General features: G+C 44.7%; 1 protein-coding gene across 16 annotated transcripts in view; it reads left to right on the top strand.

Moving 5' to 3' along the window:
• The window catches only part of DSN1 (DSN1 component of MIS12 kinetochore complex), a 304,146-nt gene extending 286,972 nt beyond the window's left edge, over window positions 1-17,174 (top strand). For all 16 annotated transcript variants that reach the window (XM_069231754.1, XM_069231763.1, XM_069231764.1 and 13 more), the window contains one exon: window positions 16,938-17,174. In XM_069231754.1, coding sequence (XP_069087855.1) covers window positions 16,938-17,014 — 77 coding nt within the window. In that variant the 3' untranslated portion in view covers window positions 17,015-17,174. The remainder of the gene's footprint in view (window positions 1-16,937) is intronic.
• Window positions 17,175-20,658: the final 3,484 nt, after the last annotated feature.

Raw genomic sequence — 20,658 nt, 5'->3', positions numbered from 1 at the left:
GGTCTTTTTGGCTAGTAAAACTGGAGCATTTCAAAGTGGCTCTTCAACCTTCTGGGTAACTTGCCAAGCAGGGGCCCATACTTTAAAATGTGGCGATTCTGGTGTCTTCATCCCTTAAGCTTCACAGTTGTGACTCAACAGACTTTAGCCCTAATGCCTAAGAAGAAGCCAATACTAGCTTGGACACCATCCTCTATTTGTTTGTTCGGGGCCTTCTTCAGCACTGATATCCAAAACACAGAGCTGACTCTGGTGCTGGCCAGTGAGTCGATTAGTGGTACAAGGGTGGGGAGGATCATCCATGTGGCAAAAAAGGTGGTCAAGGCACATTTTAATTATTAACCATATTGTGAACACCTTCTTAGCGCCAAATCTGTGACTGCTTGGAGGAGCCCAATGTCTTGGCTGTGAAAGATAAGGACTATGGGCTCATGGAGGAGGATAACTCATAAGCTGATCACCCTCTGCCCTTAGAGTGCTGATGTTGGCATTTACTTGGGCTTAAAAAGCGCCAGTGGCTTCCATACTTAACCAAAAGACGACATTTCGTACCCCATTGGCCCTATTTAGGAGGAAGTTTAATGTTTAATAACAGTTATGCAAAAGGAAGTGGAGGCCTTGGAAATTACTTTGCCTTCTGTAGGAATTCTGGAAGTCCTCCACAGTTTCTGCAGAGCCTATTGCTTACTTTTAATGAGGCTCTCCTGGAACATTGGGTTTGCTGCATGAGAGAAACTGTTTTCGGTTCCAGCAGGCCATTCTCTGACTTGGTGAGCGATCACATAGATGCGTCAAAGGACACCCTTATTTGTGGTGTTGTGAGAACCATTGCTCGATCATGCTTATATGCTTTCCACATTTTTTTCAGAAAATGTCTGGGCTACTCTCCTGGTCCTTCTATGTGACAAAGAGCAACTATTCCAAAAGAAGGATGTCAACTCATTGGATGTGTCAAGAGAAGCAGTGCAACGGGTTGCGTCCTGGGCCTAGCCTTCAGTACTTCAATTCCAGTAGCAGTATCAGACGTTTGATGTTTGTCCTGGGGCTGTGCAGTTCAAACATGTACACCGACATAGCCAGTCTGAATGCCACATGAATTTTATTATACTTTTCGAGGCAGGAGTAGATCTAGAAAGTGTCACTTGCAGCAGCAGCTTCAGTCCCCACTGTCCTCTTTGGGCTCCACCCACCTCCTCCAACTCCTCTGGCTCCTCTCATCCTCCTGTCACAGCATTACCTTCTGGTGGAGAGAGACTGTCCCATTTTGTCACTCAGTGGGAGGTGGTTGTAATGGATCTCTGGGTGCTCCAGCTGATTACTGGTGATACATTCTTTCTTTCCTTCCTGTCCTCCCCACCACACACCAACACCATTCCTTCAGGCCCGTTCGCCAGCTCACGCTTCAATCCTAGAGGCAAAGGTCCTGGCCTTACTGGAGAAATGAACTACAAAAGTAGACCTTCTGGGAAAGAGGGCTTAGGATTTTACTCCCTTTACCTCTTGGTCCCCAAGAAGGGCTGGCACATCTCCTGGCTCTCCCTCTTCCCAATCTGTTCATTCAGCAGTTCAAGATATTGTTCATGAAGCAGATCCTGTGGGTCTTGAACTCTGGAGACTGGTTGGGTTCCCAGGATTGCCAGAATGCCTACTTTAACGTTCCAATTTTCCTTGCCCGCAAGTGCAATTGAAGTTCATGGTGGCAATCAAATTTTTCAGTTTTCTGTCCTCCAATTTGGACTGACAACGGCCCTTCATGTCTTGACGAAGGTACTGATGATCTTGGCAGCTTCAGTACGGAGGTCGGGAGTCCATGTATTTCTGTACTTGGACGACTGGCTTGTCAAGGGGAATCCACAATTGTCCATTAAAACGTCCTGCAGGCAACAGCTCTTCTCCACGACGTTGGGTTTACCATCTATGTCCAGAATTCTCTACTTACGCCCACAAAGAGACTGATGATTATTTAGGTGGTACTCAACACACTCCTTATGAAGGACTTTCCTCCGAGGATCATGGATATTCTGGCGATTATTCCAGTGTGTCTTGATTTAAGTTCAGATCCTGGTCTTGCAGGTCTTTCACCTCGTAGGCCTCATGGCCTCAAACATCCTGTTGGACCCTAGCGCCAGGTGGTGGTTGAGAACCTCCACAGTGGTGTCTGGGGTGGCAGTGGATGGAATACCAAAGAAGTCTGTCAGGTCATGTGTTGATCATCCACATGGTACATCAAGATATGCACAAGTGGATGGAACTTTCAACCTTCTGAGGGGCTCGCCTCTTCAGTCCTCCACAGGTTAAGGCCACTGTGGTCACAGACTCCTCCACACTGAACTGGAGCGCTCATCTGGGCAACAGAAGGTTGTGGTCTGTGCCAGAGCAATGTCCGCACATAAATATGCTTGACCTGTGGCTGGTCTGGCTTATTCCTGAAGGCCTTCCTCCCTTCCATATCCGGGAGCATGTTGAAATTCTTTGGAACAATACCATCCATTACATCAACAGACAAGGTGGTGTGGTTGGATGCAGTGATGGACAACCACCCCAAAAGCAGCGGCAGACTCCTTCAGTTTGAGGAAGCATGCCCTTAGTTGCTGCTCACTGGAAGACCATTAGTGGGAGCTACCCACCAAATTAACAGAGTTGATCCTGTCCAGACTGAAGTTTCCATTCATGGATCTCTTTACCATAACCCAGAACAGAAAGCCCTATTGGTTTTGTGCCCCAGATTTCCCAATTAATGGTTCTTCCAGGAAAGCCTTCAGGCCTGCTGTATGCATCCCCGCTGACCCCACTAATATCAAAATTACTCCAGAACGATTAAGAAGATCGAGCACAACTTGTTCTGATCACCCTAGACTCAGCTTTGTGGGTTTTGTATGCCTATCTGTTGCCACTCAGCCTCAGCACTTGTGAAACCCTTCCACTCCAGTGCGGAGTGGACGTGCTTTTGCAGCAGGATGGTCAGGTCTTCTAGCCCAAGTCCCAAATGCTGCAGCTGCACAGGTGGAGATTGGTTGATGATTGTTAGAGTCCTTTAGCCTGCCTGGATCACCCCATGTTGGTGGCCAGGCACCAAATCCATCTACGCAGGTTGCTGGACTAAGTTATTTAAGTGGTGGAGTCTGAAGGCAAAAGAAAACCTTGAAATCTTCCCTTTTCAACATCTTACGTTTTATATTGCCCCATGCTCAACAGAGCTTGATGCTGGCTGCTGGTAAGGTCTGCCTTCATGTGTCTTCCTGACCAACCATCCTTGCTTAAATAGCCACTAGTGATGTGGTTTCTGAAAGGTTTGTTTTACTTATTTCCTCCAACGCCATTTATTTGTATTCTGTGGAACTTGGTTCTCTTGTTGGTTTTCTTGATGGTAACACCATTCAAGCTCGGTTTGACTTCTTACTCTAAGAAAAGTTTGAATGGTAGCAATTACTTTTGCTCATGGGGTCGGATTATGCAAATCTTTCTTGGTTTGTCCACTCTTCAGTTTTATACCTGGATAAGTTGGTCTTTACCACCTGTCCATCCTTTCTACCCACATTGGTCACTTCATCATCCTTCCATCTTTCTTCACTCATCTGTAGCCAACCAGCGAAAAGAAATGGTTATATAGATTAGATCCTAGGCATGCAGTGTCTTACTACGTTGACTGTTCATGTCAGGACAGATTTCTTTTCCTAATAAGTCTTTGATATTTAGACACGTAAAAAGGAGCCAGTACATTTAGCACCATAGTTCAAAAGGATTTCTTGTCCAAGTCATTTATATGTTATCTGACCAACATAATTATGCATTGGTCCTCTAAGTGGGAAACTATAATTGTAAGGTGTTAGGAATCAAACAATTGAAAAATTCTTAAACCCAACAATTGGGGCATATGATAAAGTAGTTATCTAGTGCTATGCTGTTTGTGAACAATTGGTAAAGCTTTTTAATTGTCTAGGGTGATGCTTGATGACTATGCAATACACACTTGGCCCTAGTAAGTCCTTCCACGTGTTCTAATCTGTTACCAGCATTCAGCATGGGTGGTACACCCCACCAGTATTCATGTCTTCAATAATGTGCTTACCTGGATCAAGGTACAGACCCTGCCTTCCAGACAGCTACCAAAGCCCTATACATGCCATAATTACTCAAACAGTAAGGGCCAGATGTACGAAAGACCCGTTTTGCATTTCGTAAACAACATATTTTACGAAATCGCTATTTGAGAAATGCAGAATGGGATGTAAGAAAATAGCGAATCCCTAATAGAGATTTCTTAAAATTTGCAATCGCTATTAGGGAATGTGGATCCATTCATCCCTATGGGCCTGAAGGCCCATAGGTGCGAATGGTTTTGCATTTCCTAATTTGCGAATTCCTGTTAGGAATTAGCAACTTTGGTGTTGCAAATCCAAGGGTGCCTGGGGCCTAATGCCCCCTTTGATCAATCCACCCCACCCCACCCAAAAGAAATTGTGCACAAGTAAAGCGCACACATGCCCTAGGGCATGTGTGCGCTACATGGCACTTTTAAAAATGCATTTTTAAAAATTGCACACGGTTACCACCAAATTTGAATTTGTGGTAATTGCATTTCCTAAATGCCCAGTTCGCATATATGAAATACATGGTACATGTGCATTGGTAATCGCAAATAGGTATTCCCTATTCGTGATTACCTACTGTTCCTTAAATTGCACTGTGAATGCCTTTCATAAATCCTAAAAGGCTATTTAGCATTCACAAATGGTGGAATTTTGCGATTCACACCGTTTGCGAATGCAGAATTGTTTGATACATCTGGCCCTAAATGTATATCACAGTCAAGGTGGTCTGGCATCTGACTTAACTTCTAATGCCAACAGATAGGTCTCCCATGTGGCATCTGGTAGGCCCTTCCTGCCTTCCTTCTTTACTCTGCTAAGCCTGTCTGCTTCGGCAATTACATATTGCTTGAAGTCTCTGGACTAGTTGGATATGTCCGTGGGGGTTTTCCTGGTGATGCTTGAATAAAACAAATGCCAAATCAAATATAGATATAAATGTGTCCTCTTTCATCCTGGGCATTAAACGTAGCAAACTCAACAGAGGGTCTACAATCTCTGACATTACGCAAACCACACTAGACCAAAGTTGCGCAATTACAGGTCATGACCACACCATGTGGATCCGACTCTGGTTGAGTTCATCTGGGGTACATTGATGAAGGGCCTGGAAATATCTGGCTTATATGCTTTTTCGTGATGTAAGTTTGGTGTAGAGTGTTAAACGATGTATATTTTAGCCTGAGTTTCCTAGATACATTTTTAACATATGTCAGTGAGGCTCCCCCCATTTCTTCCCTGTCCCCTCCCTTTTCATATCTCTGGTAAATTAATTTTTGCGAGTGTGTAATGCAGTTAGCGAGTTGTATAAGAAAGTGATAGCTTTTCACCCCAAACCGTTGTTTAATACAAGCTGCACCAAATCTGAGTTGGGTAGTTCATTTTGATCTTGCCCTCAGATCAGGCGTATTGTTTGCAGTAGAGTGTTGTACATTATGAGTTGCTCTGGGCCCAGCTTACGTATGTCCCTGACAGCCTGACACATGCCTTGTTCGAACATGTCACTTGGTGTCTACATACCCAGTTCTACTCATGGGCTCCTATCATGAGTAGCTGTTAAATTCCAAAGGTCAGGGAATGACCACAATGGAACCTCCAAAGTGCATAGAAGAGATAGTCCACTTGGCTGCACATTTTTCTTCCAGCAGTTTTTACCAAAGAGTTCTTGTTCTATTTACTATCAGGGGCATTCTGTTTGGACCCACTAGCCAATCAAAAACTGCTCATCCCTCTAGAGCCTGAAAGATGTCAGGTTTTGAGTCACTCCGCCACCTCATTGGCCACTATAACTGAGATTATGCATAGAATAGTTCATTACTTGCAGCCCTAACGTCACCCACAGCGACGGAAATCTGTTTTTGGAAAACCCCATTGCCTTTCTACAATTCCCATGTATCAAATCTAAAAAGATAGCATGAAATTCCCTAATGAATTGTTTCCTTGGTATAACTGGTAGTGCAGCAACAAAAGCACAGAAATATTGGTAGGACCAACCATCATCTTTGCTGTTGCCACTCTAACTGCTGGGAGGAGAGGGAGGCTGGTCCAAAAAGATAGACACTGATGATTTGCTGTTAGGACCCTTTCCATGTTCCCCTTAATGAGGTCTTTGTCTACATGATAGGTATTTATCACAAAATGTTTAAATTTACCAGCCTGCCAGTCGAGCCTTGTCATTATCAGTTCTGCATGTTCTCTATCCTGTTTGAGCTTAGAGGAAACAAGTAGGACTTAGTCCACATTATTTTCAAAGTTGACACACTATCGAATTAATCCAGCATGGTCATCAACCCAGGGAGTGCATCCAAAGCTTTATGTAAATACATGAGCACATCATCACAATAGGGTGAAATCGTGTCAGGACAGAGTTGACAGTTTTCTTCCTCTAGTAGTGTCCCTCTCCCTTTAACCATTACTGCAGGGCTTGACAGGTTGATTAATCTGGCTCTCTTGAAGTTTGAGCCTTGGAGTACATGTGAAACTGCAGACTGTTGGTAAAACTGTTAGCAGGTACAGCCAGACCCAATGAATGAGCTGTTTAAAATGTTCTAATGTATAAAAGGTCTTTTCTGTTAGAGCTGTTCCTATTAAAAAAGGAATATCCCTTTAGTTTTCTTGGAAATCACCAGAGAACCTCGTAGAGTGCATCTCAGTGTGTCTCAGTATCACAGCAAGAGAGACCTGGAGTAGGTGACCTTATTCATCTTATCAAAATCACAGATAAGAATCCGGTTAGCTGGGCAATAATTGGTTCTCACCCATTGGGAATTGGGCCCTTCATGTGGCAAGGAAGCCTGCTGGTGACCACGTCAGCTATTCCCCACAGGTTGTAGCCATAGCATTCCAGTAAGCTGGCATTTCCTGTAAGAAGAGATACTTTTGTAGTCCCACATCTCACCACTGATGGCCTCCAAATGCAGGTCTATATCTACTAACATTGGCCTACACTTGTGGACCACCTCTCCACTGGCACCCAGGCAGGCTGCCTTGCTCGATGCCATCGTGCAAAGGAGAATGTGTACTGACTAGAATAGGACTTGTACTGGAAGCACTCCATTTTAGTACAAATTATTATGCGTAGACAAACTCTGAAGGATCCCGTGCATTGTATGTGTCCTGTGCCCTGTATTCATCCCAAAATGTTTAAATTTACCAGCCTGCAAGTCAAGCCTTGTCATTATCAGTTCCGCATGTTCTCTATCCTGTTTGAGCTGAGAGAAAACAAGTAGGACTTAGTCCAAATTATTTTCAAACTTGACACACTATCGAATTCATCCAGCATGGTCATCAAACCCAGGGAGTGCATCCAAAGCTTTATGTAAATACATGAGCACATCATCAGAATAGGGTGAAATCGTGTCAGGACAGAGTTGACAGCCTGCTTTTTGTGGGTATGCTGGAGCAAGAATGTGACCAAACGCACCACTCCACATTGGGTCATCCTTTGTATCAAGATCTACTATTCCCTAGCCAAGAAAGACACTCTAAAGGATATTGTAGTCATTCCATCAGGGGCCTGGCTACTGTATAGCTCTTTTTAGAGGCATCTTGGTTGCCAACATCCACCAGGCAACTCCGTGGGCATCCTTGCATACTTTTGCTAAGCACTATTAACTATGCATCTCAGGAATGCAGTGGCAGGTAGTTTGTCTGAGCTTTGTGGCACGATTTCTTTGACTGATCCGCACTGCTGAACACCAGAAGAAGCTACTCAAGTCCTGCTTCCGTTTGAAATCAAGAGTGCGGAACCGTTCCTGTTCCAGCGACAGGACTTAGTAGCAGTTGCAGTTTTTTAGCAAGTCCAACTCTAAGTCATAGAGGAAACATAAAACACTGAGAGGGACTCATCCCCATCCCGTAAGTCTATCTCCAGAGAAGTTGTTAGGCTATCAGTGCTATCCGGTGTTGCTCCCGGACCACTGAGCAGCCTATTCTGCATTTGATCTCACAGCACCCTGAATTCCTCAGGTTACCAGCTAATTCCCACAACATTGAAGTCTTTATGGAGGTCATGTTGTGCATATTTGGCACTCTTGGTTTCCCCTGGCACTCTTTGGGCCCCAAAGATCTTCATGGTCCTCCACTTGGGTTATTGCCTGCAGATCTGTCCTTGGCAACCTGCTTAGGGTTTTGCAACACAGCCTACTTTCACTCAGTACCAAAATCTGCTCCAGTTCCATGGACATTGATGCCACTGGTGCTGGACAAAGTCCCTAAACTCATTTTGGTGTGTACCTCAGAGCCAAACTCATATTGATCTTGAGTTCATGTCTTGAATAATCTTTGACATGCCTGGTTCCCATGCCACCTGGTTCTGACAGAACACTACCCCTGGATTTGCAGGAGACCAGTGGGCTTGAGACATCCCCTGCCCTGATACAGGGCCTGTTTATCCACCTAGACCACTGACAGAAGAACGCACTTCTTTTGTTGTGGTAATTATACTCGCTTCAGAGATCTTGGACCCACAACTTCCCTCTATGGAGGTCAAAACTAACCTGTTTACAGTGATTTTTCGACCTGAGCAGGCTTCCTCTGAGCCCTTTTTCTCATTTAATGAAGTCCTGACTGATACATCAGTGGACACGTGTGCAAAATCTTCTTGATGCCCAGTGGTGAACAGGCAGATTACCAGACACCGCTGGCCGACGCCAGGCAGCTTTGATTTTCTGACTCAGCATCCCACTCCTGAGAGTCTAGAGGTTCAAGACTCTACCAGCAAGGTGAATCTCAACTTCTTCCCTACAACTCTCCTGGACAGACGGTTGGAAAGGAGTGAAGCATTCGGGAAACAAATGTTCTCATCAGCCAGTCCAACTTTGAGGTTGGTCAATGGCAGTTGTTTGCTTGGATAATATATGCATGATTTTTGGGGAATAGTCTGCAAGAGCTTGCCAGTAGTCCCTGAGGATCTTTTTGGCTTCCCTGGAGCCAACTGTTCCGAATGGCTAGGATGTAGCTAAATACGTCATTGTATCTGGCTTGGATACCATTGATTAATTAAGCCAAGTAGTAGGTACCAGCATGGATCTCCGTAGCCACGCTTGGATGAAGTCTGTTGCCGTTTGGCAGGAGTCCAGGCGGTTTGGCTAGAGAGCAGATTCTGGCCTGAAGCACTTTGAAGCTTGTTCATACCAGGCATTACCCATATCTTTTGGGGATTCAACAGAAGGGTGGCATACAGACAGTGCCAGACAACCAACTGCCTCAGCAAGCACCCCCCCAGTTCTTTTGGGGTAGGGTATGGGTTCACACGTGCAACATACTGGTCAGCAGGGACACTTATCCTCTCATTTCCCCCAGCCCTGCAGCAGCCTCCAAGCCGCTTTAGCTTGCCCTTAGCGGCTCACGTCGTCCCTGTAGGAGGTCAAATCCAACACTTTCTCCATGGGTAGCGACTGGTTACATGTAGACAGATGAGTCCTTCAGATTGTCCAACGGGGCCATGCCCTTCTATTTCCTTTTTGACACCGCATTTTCTACCTACATCAGAGCTGCTTTCAGAGGAGCACCTAACCAATTTACTGCAGGAGGAGCAGGCTTTTTTTTCCAAAGGGCCATAGAGAAGAGGTTTTCCTCGGAAATAGGGACTGGATATTATTTCTGCTGCTCCCTGGTGCCAAAGTAGGATGGAAGGCTTTGTCCTTCGTAGGACAAATTGAAGATACTCAGGTTCCATCTTTCCTGGAAGGTAGCCCTCCAACTGCAGGATGTGTGTTTTCATATATCCATCCTGCAGATGTTACCTGCAGTTCAGGATAGGCCAGGAGTATTTCCACCTTACTGTGCTCCCCTTCAGCCTTACCAGTGCTCCTCACGTGTTCACGAACGTGATGACTGTGGGCGTGGCACATCTTCTGAGGTTGGGGATACCAGTGTTCCCCCTCCCTCAGTGAATTGATGGTGAGGGCAGGCTTGCCACAGTCAGTCGTAGACTACTGTATGCCTTTGTGCCTTTACCTTGTCTATCCTGAGTTCTCTAGAGGATCAGAAATGACCAGGGCCAAGTCATCCTAGAGATTCCAAATTGGAACAGGAGAGTGTGGTACTCTGGACTTATGTAAATGTGTTTCAGTCCCCTGATCAGGCTTCTACATCGGGAGGTTGTGTATGTTATCCTTGCTGCATTGCAAACTTCAACAAAATCATTTGTGCAAGTCGCTGGAACAAGTTTGTGGCCTGGTGTGGAGCTCACAACAAAAAACCAGGTTATCTGTCGGTCCTTTTAACTTTTTGCATTTGCCAGGCCAGCTGTTGTGATCTGTTATGATCAAGTTTTTTAAAGATTTGACACATATGTTTCCTCCAAAACCCATGGAGGGACCTCAATTTGGCTCTGACTTTCACTAAATGTTCTCGCTTCAAGCCAAAGCACAGCTGATCTTGGGGGTCTCCTTACTCTGAAAACTGTTTTCCTTGTCACGTTTACTCCAGCCCACCAGATGAGTGAGCTTCAGGCTCTCTGTGCAAACACCTTAAATCACCTTTTTCACATTGGGCAATCGAACACCTGCCCAATTTTCTTAGTTCCTAGTCACCACCACTAAACACCCCCACCCATAACCCCTGCCACCTCCACTAAAGAGGAGAGAGCCATTCCATTGGTCAGACCCCAAAACAACTTTGAACTTTTACATCAGTTTCACCAAAGACCACCATTTGGACGATCAGCTCTTTGTGGGGTTCGCTGGGGCAAAGAAAGTCAGGGTGGCTTAGAAGATAACTTTTCCCATGTGGATAGACCTCTGCATTAAGACATGTTATGCACTGGCCAAGAAGCAAGCCCTAGAAGGATTGAGGGATCATTCCACCAGGCCCAAGGCAGCCACCACTGCATTGAAACCTAGGAGTGCTGTTCTGGACATTTGTCAGATTACAACATGGGTGTCTCTCCACATCTTCACAAAATACTATTGCCTTGACAACTATGTCCAACAGGAATGGTATTTCACCTGTTTGGTTCTGCAGGATTTATTAGTCTAAGCTCATTCCACAGGCCCTCCACCGTGGGAGGTGCTGCTTGGGTATCTAATCTCAAGGTGAGGAATTTGCTGTTGGACGTATCCATCAGTTACCCTTGGTAATACTCTCCTCTGGTGGATACTGTGTCTAATCCAGATTCCTCACTACATTGATCGTTGAAGAATAGCACAGCAGCAGTAAAATGTTTTAAATGCTCTCAATTAACCTTTTGTCTGCAGCAATTAAATGTTATTGATGTGCAAACATCAGCATTCATGCTCATGCTGGACATGGAATGCGACTGGATTGCTAGAGAGAGGAGTTGCTAGGAAATGAGGTAGCAAGGATATGAGGGAAATAATGGAACATTAGGCACAGGAAAGAAGGAAGGAATAGTTAGCAATAGGAGTGAAAGAAGGAAGAAAATAAAACTTATTCTTTTAATGTACTGGAAAAATAAAGTTCCTGTGATTGTTACGGTTCAAAGAAAAGAGTAAACACTGACAGCCAATGATCTATACAATTTCTGAAAACAATGGAAAACATTAAAAAGTACACACAACAAATAGAAACTACAAGCAAGAAAGCCTTCTTATTTTGAACTAACTGCTTCACAAATTCCCCTCCTTCCTCTTGTTTGCTCTTCGTTTATCAAAATTTTTCTCTCTTATTTTCAGTTGGATATGAGTGGTTATGCACTGTCTTTCTGTCTTCTGTTTCAGGGGCTTCTTTTATTATCTTCCATATTTCCTCCCCGTTTTGCTTTTTTATCTTTTTTTATTTAATTAATTGTGAAGCTCTTATCCTGCTGCTTGCATTTCTTGCAAGACTGTGCTGGAAAAATTGACGCAAATATGTCTTGTATGTACTATGAAATTTATTGTGAAACAGCACGAGCTGCATGTTAGCCCAGGTGGCCGCATCTGCTAGAGCTGGAGCGCTGGCCAAAATTGTTCCATTGCTCCGTTGATTCCCTTGCATGTTTCACCCCTATGCAGTTGTCAAACTCCTTCATTTCTGTAGACATTAACTGTTTGCCATTGTCAGCAACAGTCTTGTCAATAAACCTTTAGAACCAAAAACATCTCTCAAAAACTCAAGCAGTATCTTAGAGGATGCACAGTCAACAAACCTCACCTCTGGCCATCTTATGTAGTAACCCACCATAACCAAATTACACTAGCTTGTCCACCTACAACTGGAAAAAGCCCCCAGTGTCCAATGCTATTTTAGTCCACGCCTCCTGTGGCACCTTGACAGTAACTACAGTCTTGGTACCGCCCCTAAGGACCTGTCACCGACTATAAAAGCTCCACAGTACCATACATAAAGTGCCACGTGCTTTTCTAGTGATGGCCATCAAGAATTAGCCCTGATTGTGGGTTTCTTGGCCTTCATTCCAACGTACCCCTCACAAGCCAAATTGAAAATCTTTTCCTTCTAACTGCACCACCGACACAGAAAAATGTTCTAGCTATTGTAACAGAAACTTTCAATTCTGTTAAGGTCACTGAGCGAGTATCATGCTATCCTTTCTTCACTTTATTCAGCTGCAGATATGTTAACAATACTGTAACAAACTTAATTTCCCATGAACTATTGGGGAAAAAAGAATTTCAGTCCAAGCAATCTGTAAGAAGCTGTGCATCATATCCCCATGTAGACTGCCCATCCTCCTCTTTCTTCCTGCGACAAAAACTGAGGATGCTGTCCTTTAATCCTGTTTAGACTACTTCAATCCTGATATAAACACATAACTATTACCATCCAGAAAAACATGAAAGAAAGCATAATGACAGTTTCCAATTCAGAATTAAGAATGTCTGACAATCATCATTACCATAAACCACCTTATCATTAGAAACCAAATTAGAGAGTAGTAGAAAAAAATACCTACTCATAGTGTCAGAAGTCAATCCCCCAGAAGGGTGGGGCGAAAGCAGTCAAGCTCTGGGTGGGCTAATCATTGTCTCTGTGTCCTTAATAGAACTGAAACTTACTGCTACAATAGCTAGGAAACGTTTCATTTTATGTCAGGACCGGAGACAAGGATTATGCTAGTGTAAAGCTTATCTACCACAAGAGTTGCATCAAGGGGACTGGTTTAAAATACATTCTCTTAAAGGTAGAATCAGCGGACCAGTCTGCGGCATTGAGGATGTCCTCCAAATGTGCTCCCAAGGGCAAAAGCTTTAGAGGCCATAGCCCCTCTGGTAGAATGAGCTCCAAACATCTTGGTATTGATACAAGCTTCCTGTATAGCCCGTCAAACCCACCTAGCAATAATGGGAGAAGACACTGCCTTGTGTGGCGTTTTAATAACAATAAGGAGCTGATGTTCGCCTGGTAATCATAGCCTCATACGCCTTCAGACCTCGGACCATGCAGAGTTTGGGTGAATCTGTGCAGGCCAGATAGATGACCTCTCAGAAATTACATTTGGTTCTCCTGGATATATGGAAAGTAACCCCCCCTCTGAAGTGAAGGTCCTTCCTGCGATATGCAGGGCCCTGACATCAGAAGCACACCTACAGGAAACAATGCAGAGTAAGGTTGCCAGTTTTGCTGACAGTTGCTTACTGGAAATTTAGTGATTACTAGGCTAAGGTAAAAACAGATTTAGCACCCTGTTAACATCCCTGTCATGGTTCTCGTGGTAAGGATAACCTAATTCCTGTGAGCAGTTAGCTGACTAATGGGTGTTCGCCCACATGAAAACCAGCAATGGGGATGTGCGCAGCCGAGCGAAAGGTATTGATGTAGCCGTATTCCTTTCACTCCCAAGCCAGGGAAGCAAGAACATTTTTGATTTGCACAATGTCTGTCCCCACGGGATCCAGACATCTCTGCAGACACCAACCCATCCAACAAGACATTACCGATCTGTAAAGTTTATTGGTGTTATCCGCCCATGCTCTGAAAAGGAGGTGCCTAGCCTCTTCTGAAAGTCCCGGGATCTACCATCTCGCCTGGTAATCCTCCAAGCCATAAGTTGGAGAGTGCCTTCCAGGACCAGATGGTGAGGATTCCAGGAAGAATCCCTATGGAGATCCGGAGATGGGGGAGGCGAGTGGGTTTGGAGAATCCCAAGAAAGTTCCATCAGAACTGGAAACCAGACTTGATATTTCCAAATCGGGGAGATTACCACTAACTGTTGCCTGCGGACCTGTTCTGCTAGCCTCATGATAATGGAGAAAACGCATAGTCCTGCCCTTTTCCGTTGTCCAGTTTTGTAAGAAAGTGTCCATTGCTACTGCATGAGGGTCCAGCCTCCAGTTGTAATACCTGGGGAGCTGGTGATCCAGACGAAACATGAAGAGATCTACAAAGAACGGAACCCACCTGGTTGCTGGGATTTAAAAACTGTTGTATAGAGCTTCGCATTTGAGATTGCTATTCCACTGTTTGATTGTGTGAGCCCAGAAGATGTTCCACTGTCACCTATATGTGATTCTGGAAATAGGTTTCCCAGAAATTCTGAGGTAGATATGAGGGTCTTGGATCTCATTCTCCCCAAATGGTTAATGTACCTCACCGCCCCTACATTGTCCATCTTCAGAAGGACACAAAACTGTGCTCTGTCTTTCGCCCAGCATTTTACTGTGAAGGAACCTGCAAGCAATTTGAGGCAATTGATGTGCAAGCACTTATTTGAAGCTGACCAGATGTCACCGGTGGTGAAGTTCCTTCATCCTGTCCACCAACCAGAACCACTGATATCCGATTCTATGATCAGATCTGGCTGCGATCTGAAGATAGTGCATCCGTTCCAGGCCTCCATATGGAAGAGCCACCAATTGAGTTCCTCTTTTGCCGCTTCCGAAGGGGAACCCTATGAGAACGTGAGCTCTCTCCAGTGGTGCGATACCGTTCAGGCGCTGGAGAGCACAGTAGTGCAGGGGGCCTGGGAAAATAGCTTGAATGGACAAGGACAGGAGTCCCACTAATCTTTCAAGTTGTCTAAGTGATGTTGTGGGTCTAGCCAGGGTCTTTTGATCTCTTGTTAAGTACTGACAGCCTTTCTGGAGGGAAGGCTCAAAGTAGACCTGCCAGAGTTGACAATGAATCCCAAGAATGTCAGGCTCTGAGACTGGAGTAAGATGGACTTTTTGCTGTTGATAATGAAACATAAGCATTGAAGAAGTTTGACTGTGTGGCTTAGGTGGCCCAGCAGCGTTCTCGGATACTGATCCATAAGGAGAATATAGTAGAGATAGATGATCGTGCTGATGCCCCTGGTCCTGAGATACTCTACCACAGGCTTCAGAACCTTAGTAAAGCACCAAGGTGCGGAAGATAGACCGAAAGGAAGAGTTGAGAAATTGAAGTTTGGGATCTCCATTGGAATCGAAGTAGTTGGTAGATCAGGATCGTCAGGTAGGCATCCTTGAGGACCAAATGTACCACCCAATTGTTGGGTCATAACAGATCCCAAAAGAGATGGATCCCCTCCATTTTGAAGTGGCGGAAGACCATCCACCAGTTGACTTCTCGTAGATTGACCTCTGGGTGTTGACCCCCATTGTGCTTCTCCACCAGAAAGTTTGCTGAGAAAGCCCCTGGGATACTCTGCTGTTGGAGTGATAACCCCTTTGGAGAGCAGGTCTGCTATATCTGCATCTATGAGAGCGGCCTCCAAAGGTGAACTGAAAATACTGGGTGAGCGCAATGACAGCAAATTAGGTATGTTATTGTATTGTTAACAGGGCTGCTGTTGAATACAGTTAAGTAAGTATGCATCATCTTTGCCTCCGGTCCTGACATAGAAACCTAATCACCTCACCGTATAACCTCCCAAGGTCAGCTCATTGGCAATGTGGAGCCAGGCACCCTTTAGCTTGTGCATCCTTTTGACTTTAGGACATCCTTTTCTGACTTTCGTTTGTCACCACTGTCCACAACACTTCACTATTCTGTCTTCCCAATCTCCATTCCTCTTCCATCAACGTTAATTGTAGTAGTGGAATTGGATAAGCACTCTTCCACTCCAACCTCCTCTTCAGGAATTTGTAAATTAACATTCAAGGGTCACTTAGACAAATAATGTGCCATAATATGCCTGGAACAACAAGTATTCATCTTTATTACAATATTCTTGTAAACCATATCGCAGTTCTGGCTGTGAATTGCATGCATGAGTTTTAACCCATTCCCTTCGCCACTGAAAAGATTGAGAATGTGATTTGAACTTCAGCATGAAGGTGTGCATGGGACAGCAGGTTTCCAGAGATGCATCTGCCAGAGCTGAAATTTGCTAAACGTAGTTAATTTACCTCGTGGATTCCACACAAACTAGTAATAGGTTCGCCAAAATAAATAAAAGAGAAACCCAAACTTGTGCATATATTTGAACTCTTCTGATTTTATTTTTCATTTTATTTTTCCTTCGGTGCAAGCCTGTGTCCTACTTATCTCTTCTTTACCCTCTGTCCATTCCAATCACCTGCCTCATTTTCGAGCTCCATCATGCTGCCTTACATGTATCTTGCTCTTTGAAAGGATTTATTCCCTGAAAAAAATCAAGCTTATGGAATTGTTATATCTAAAAGTGTCACCTACGAAGTTTATTATTAAGTGGTCAATTCTTAATATTGAGGTAATACACGTATATGTGAAGTAATTTCAGCACCAATTGCTAGTGCCATGTATTCTGCTTTGAGTAAGTAGGCCACTGAAAGGGAGATCGACGTTCTTGTGTATTCTTTTGCAGAAGAGATGCCTGGCAGAGAGTATCATGCTGCTACCTTCTCATCAGTTAAGCTAGAGCATGTTGCAGTCTAGAGCGACATCTCGTTACTGAGTGTCTGAGATAATATTGTGTAACAAGCATTACAAATGCTACGAAAAACATTTTACAACAGCATTTTTTCCCTTTATTTTCATAGCATTGCGATCCTTCCAGCAAATTGAAGACTCTCCACTTCGAAGATATCTTAAGGTTTCAAAAAAAGCACGTTCATAATAAAGAAAACATTTGAACACTTTAAAAAGAGCTTAATATTTATGTGATGGCAGTTCCTGTCATTAACCGGTTTATTGCATTTCAGCTGTCACAAGCACATTGAGGCTGTTCTGTTTTTTGTCTCCTAACAAATAAAATAAAATTTTAGGTGTGCAGTCAATTTGTTTTGCACAACAGAGTTCTGGATTCCTTGCGATTTAGAAAAGGACCGTATTCCATCAAGTGATTCCATTGAACATTGAGAGCTATCTAGTGTTTTTCTCATCAAAAGACTCTACTTTAGAAGGGCTCGCTTCTCCAGTTTCATATGGTGTATGTGGCATAGAGACCCCTGCTGTCAGTGTGCTTTGTCTTGTAGGTCCTTCCTCTCTTTCTGTTAAACAGCTTGCTTTTCTCCCTTTATAAAAAGAAACACCAGGACAATTGTTTCCATCAGATTTGACATCAGATCTATAAGTGTTGTTTATGCTATGTGAGTTGATTATATTGTGGATTTTAAAATACATACATTAAACAAGTGTTAGTCACATTGCACATAAAGCCCATTCAAGCGACCAAACCTTGTCAGCTGATTCATGGGAGTACTCTGCCACAAACTGTGGAATGCTGTGAGTGTTTAAGAGCTGAACCAAACTACCTGCAGATGGGGAAACATCTTAAAACTGTCTTTTCAAGAAATAACTTGCCTGAGTCAACTCTTACCAGGCTCATGTTTAAAGAATGCATGAAAAATATATCAGTACACGGAAGCAAAGAGGAGAACAGTTTGCAGTACATGGCTAAATACTGGGTCAAGGTTTGGTTTAACAACTGAAAAAGGTTGTCCTTCAGCAACAAGGCTGTGAATGTTGCATACCGTATTTATAAGCAGAAAACTCAGCCCATAATTTGGTAAGTGTGATAGAAAAAGAATGAAAAAGATAAGGGGCACATAGTGTGAGCAGCACTTTACTCAGAGTAGCAAAACTGAGAGCCTAAGGACAAAAATAAAACACAACCAGTGAACTAAAATGACTGGATGATACCGAAGATTAAATTACAACTGATCTCTTTAATATTGAATGGCCTGAAGGGCACCAGTAATATTTCTGATGGATATTTATACCTGCACATTCCTTACCTGTTGAATCCTCCAGGCACCATGCTGTATCCGAAACTTGCAGTAGCTTTCTGTCAGTAGTTGGTGCCACTACTGTGTTGGCTCCTAATATCACAGGACAGATTCACACAAGACGTCAACCCGACGCACTCATGTCAGTTTCTTTCTTCTGTGTTGTTTTTTTTATGCCAATCCAGAGTTGCTCTCCTGGCAGTATGTTCCATAAAATTTGAATTAGCATTGTTAAATAGGTGTCTCTTCCGAAGTTGTCAGGGTTTAAACAGAGCCACTCTTACGGCAAGTAGATGTTGCTCTTGGACCTCTCTGACATCTGTTTTGATGCATGGCCCAACAATGATTCCAAATCATACAAGAAGAACTGCTGCCTGCTTATCAAGGCAGTCAAACAGCGGCAGGCTAAACCTTTGCAGGCGCAGCCCTAGTGGTAGATGTTCTCCTCAAGCTCGCCTTCAAAAGCCTTGTGGCACCTTTCCCATTCTAGGGGGTAAGTCTGTAGCCAGTGTCCTCCGCATATACTTCGGATGGGGATGTGGTGGAGATGCTGGTGCTGGATTAGTCACCAGCTCTGTGCTTAGGACCTTTTGATCTACTTGTGTTTTTTTTTTTTTTTTTTAGTTTCTGACACTGACTCAGCACAGATTGCGACCTTCATTTGGCATTCTCTCAAAGAAACTCCATCACCCGGGTCTCTTATTTGCTTCAGAGCTCCAATAAGCCTTCAGGGCTCCATACTGATGCCAGCTGGCAGCTATAACCTTGGCATTGGTCTGCCCTGCTGATGCCATTGTGGCACAAGCCAAACCAGTCCTCCTTCCAACGGCCTTGCAGGCTGCCCTACCATTGTTGTCAGCACCAGTGTCATCACCTTGATTACTCGTTGCTGAAGGCATCCTCGTCCTTACCTGCCAGTCGGCCCAAGTACAGGTGGAGATCTCTCTTCTTCCCCCCCTCCCCCCCCCAGGGCGATCTCAGCCCTGGCGACCCCATCCCCAGGGCCCCGAGAACTTGTGACCTGGGCACCCCATTCACAATGTTGGGGGCCATGGGGGGACCCTGAAGGCCCTAAATGGTCCCAACTGTGGGAGCCAGCATTGCTGTCACAGAGAGGGAGCTGCTAAAGCAGGTCCCCCCCCCCCGCTCATCATTAAAAGAACGCCCCTGCTCAAACTGAGTCCTAAAATGGCTGCCAACACTTCCTGATTTGAAGTGTTAGCAGCCAATCAGAGCTGTGCTTTTCTCTGCACAAGTTCGTCTTTTAACGCAAATCAGCGTGAAGGTTCTGCATCCCTAGATATACAAATTTATTTTCCCTTTATTTGCTAAAAAACTACTGAACTTATTTACTCCAAATAAGCGAAAGCACAATCTGCGTCCCGAAAGCTAGCTTTCTGCCAAATTTGGTGTAATTCCGCCCAGTGGTTCGGGCTGTAGTTGTGTCTAAAGGTCCTATGGTAATTAACATAGGAAAGCAACTTTATTGACACCCCAAACCCCTCCTCCCCAACGTGCTTGACAAATCACTCCAAACTTTCCAGGCGCAACAAGAATCACTGGCACACTTTTTTGGAAACATTTTGTGAAGAATCGTCAAACTGTGCCAAAGATATAGACAAGCCAAAACGTTTTTAGTTTTTTTAAAAACTTTAAGTCATTTTAAATACTTTGTTAATCCAAACACCGCCATGCATGGCCTTCGGCTGCTGCCAGAACCTGCAGCCAGGCCCTGCGACTAACCCCCTATAAGCACCAAACCCCATGCCACAAATGGCCTTCAGCTGTGCACAGCTGGGAATGGTCGCAGGACCTGTGACCAGGCCCTGCGGCCTACTCCCTATATGCAACCAACCATGCATAACCTTTGGCCATGCGCGGAGGTGGTTGGCTGCAGGACAAGGCCTTGAGCCAGGCTCTGTGGCCAACAGCCTCTAAACACCCAACCGTGTTTCATGTACGGCTTTCAGCTGTGCGTGGCGGGGGTTGGCCGCAGAGCCTAGCCTGCGGCCAACACCCCCTTAAGCAGTCAACCTCACGCCAAGCACACCCTTGGCAAAGAAATTAAAAAGGGAGCAGGATAGAAATACCCTGTCCCCCTAGCCTTGGTGCTGGGGTCCCCCTGGGACCCTGCCACAGTGAAATAAAATTGCTGGGAAATTTCAGCAGATTTGCAAATCTGCGGCAAAAATGTTTAGAAAAGTATGTTTTCAAAAAAGCCCTCAGGTGAGCCAGGAGCATGCCCAGATATAAAAAAGAATTTAGAGGGCGGTGCACGGGGCCACCTCCTGATGCTCCTATGAGCCCCGGAGACCACCACCTCCCCAGGGATTTACATTTTTTTTAAAAGAGGGGGCTGCACAGACCTACCCTCCTAGAGCTTTGCTATGCCCCATGGACCACCACCTCCCTGGGGCTAAAGTACAAAAGAGGTAGAGGGTCTGAGTGGACCACCTGGGCCCCGGGAACCTCCACCTCCCTGGGGCCAAAGTCATTCTATAAAAGAAGAATGGGGCTGGCGACTCTCCACCCA

The sequence above is a fragment of the Pleurodeles waltl genome, chromosome 4_2 (assembly GCF_031143425.1).
Source record: "Pleurodeles waltl isolate 20211129_DDA chromosome 4_2, aPleWal1.hap1.20221129, whole genome shotgun sequence".
NCBI lineage: Eukaryota > Metazoa > Chordata > Amphibia > Caudata > Salamandridae > Pleurodeles > Pleurodeles waltl.
This window is presented reverse-complemented; position numbering and strand designations above follow the sequence as displayed.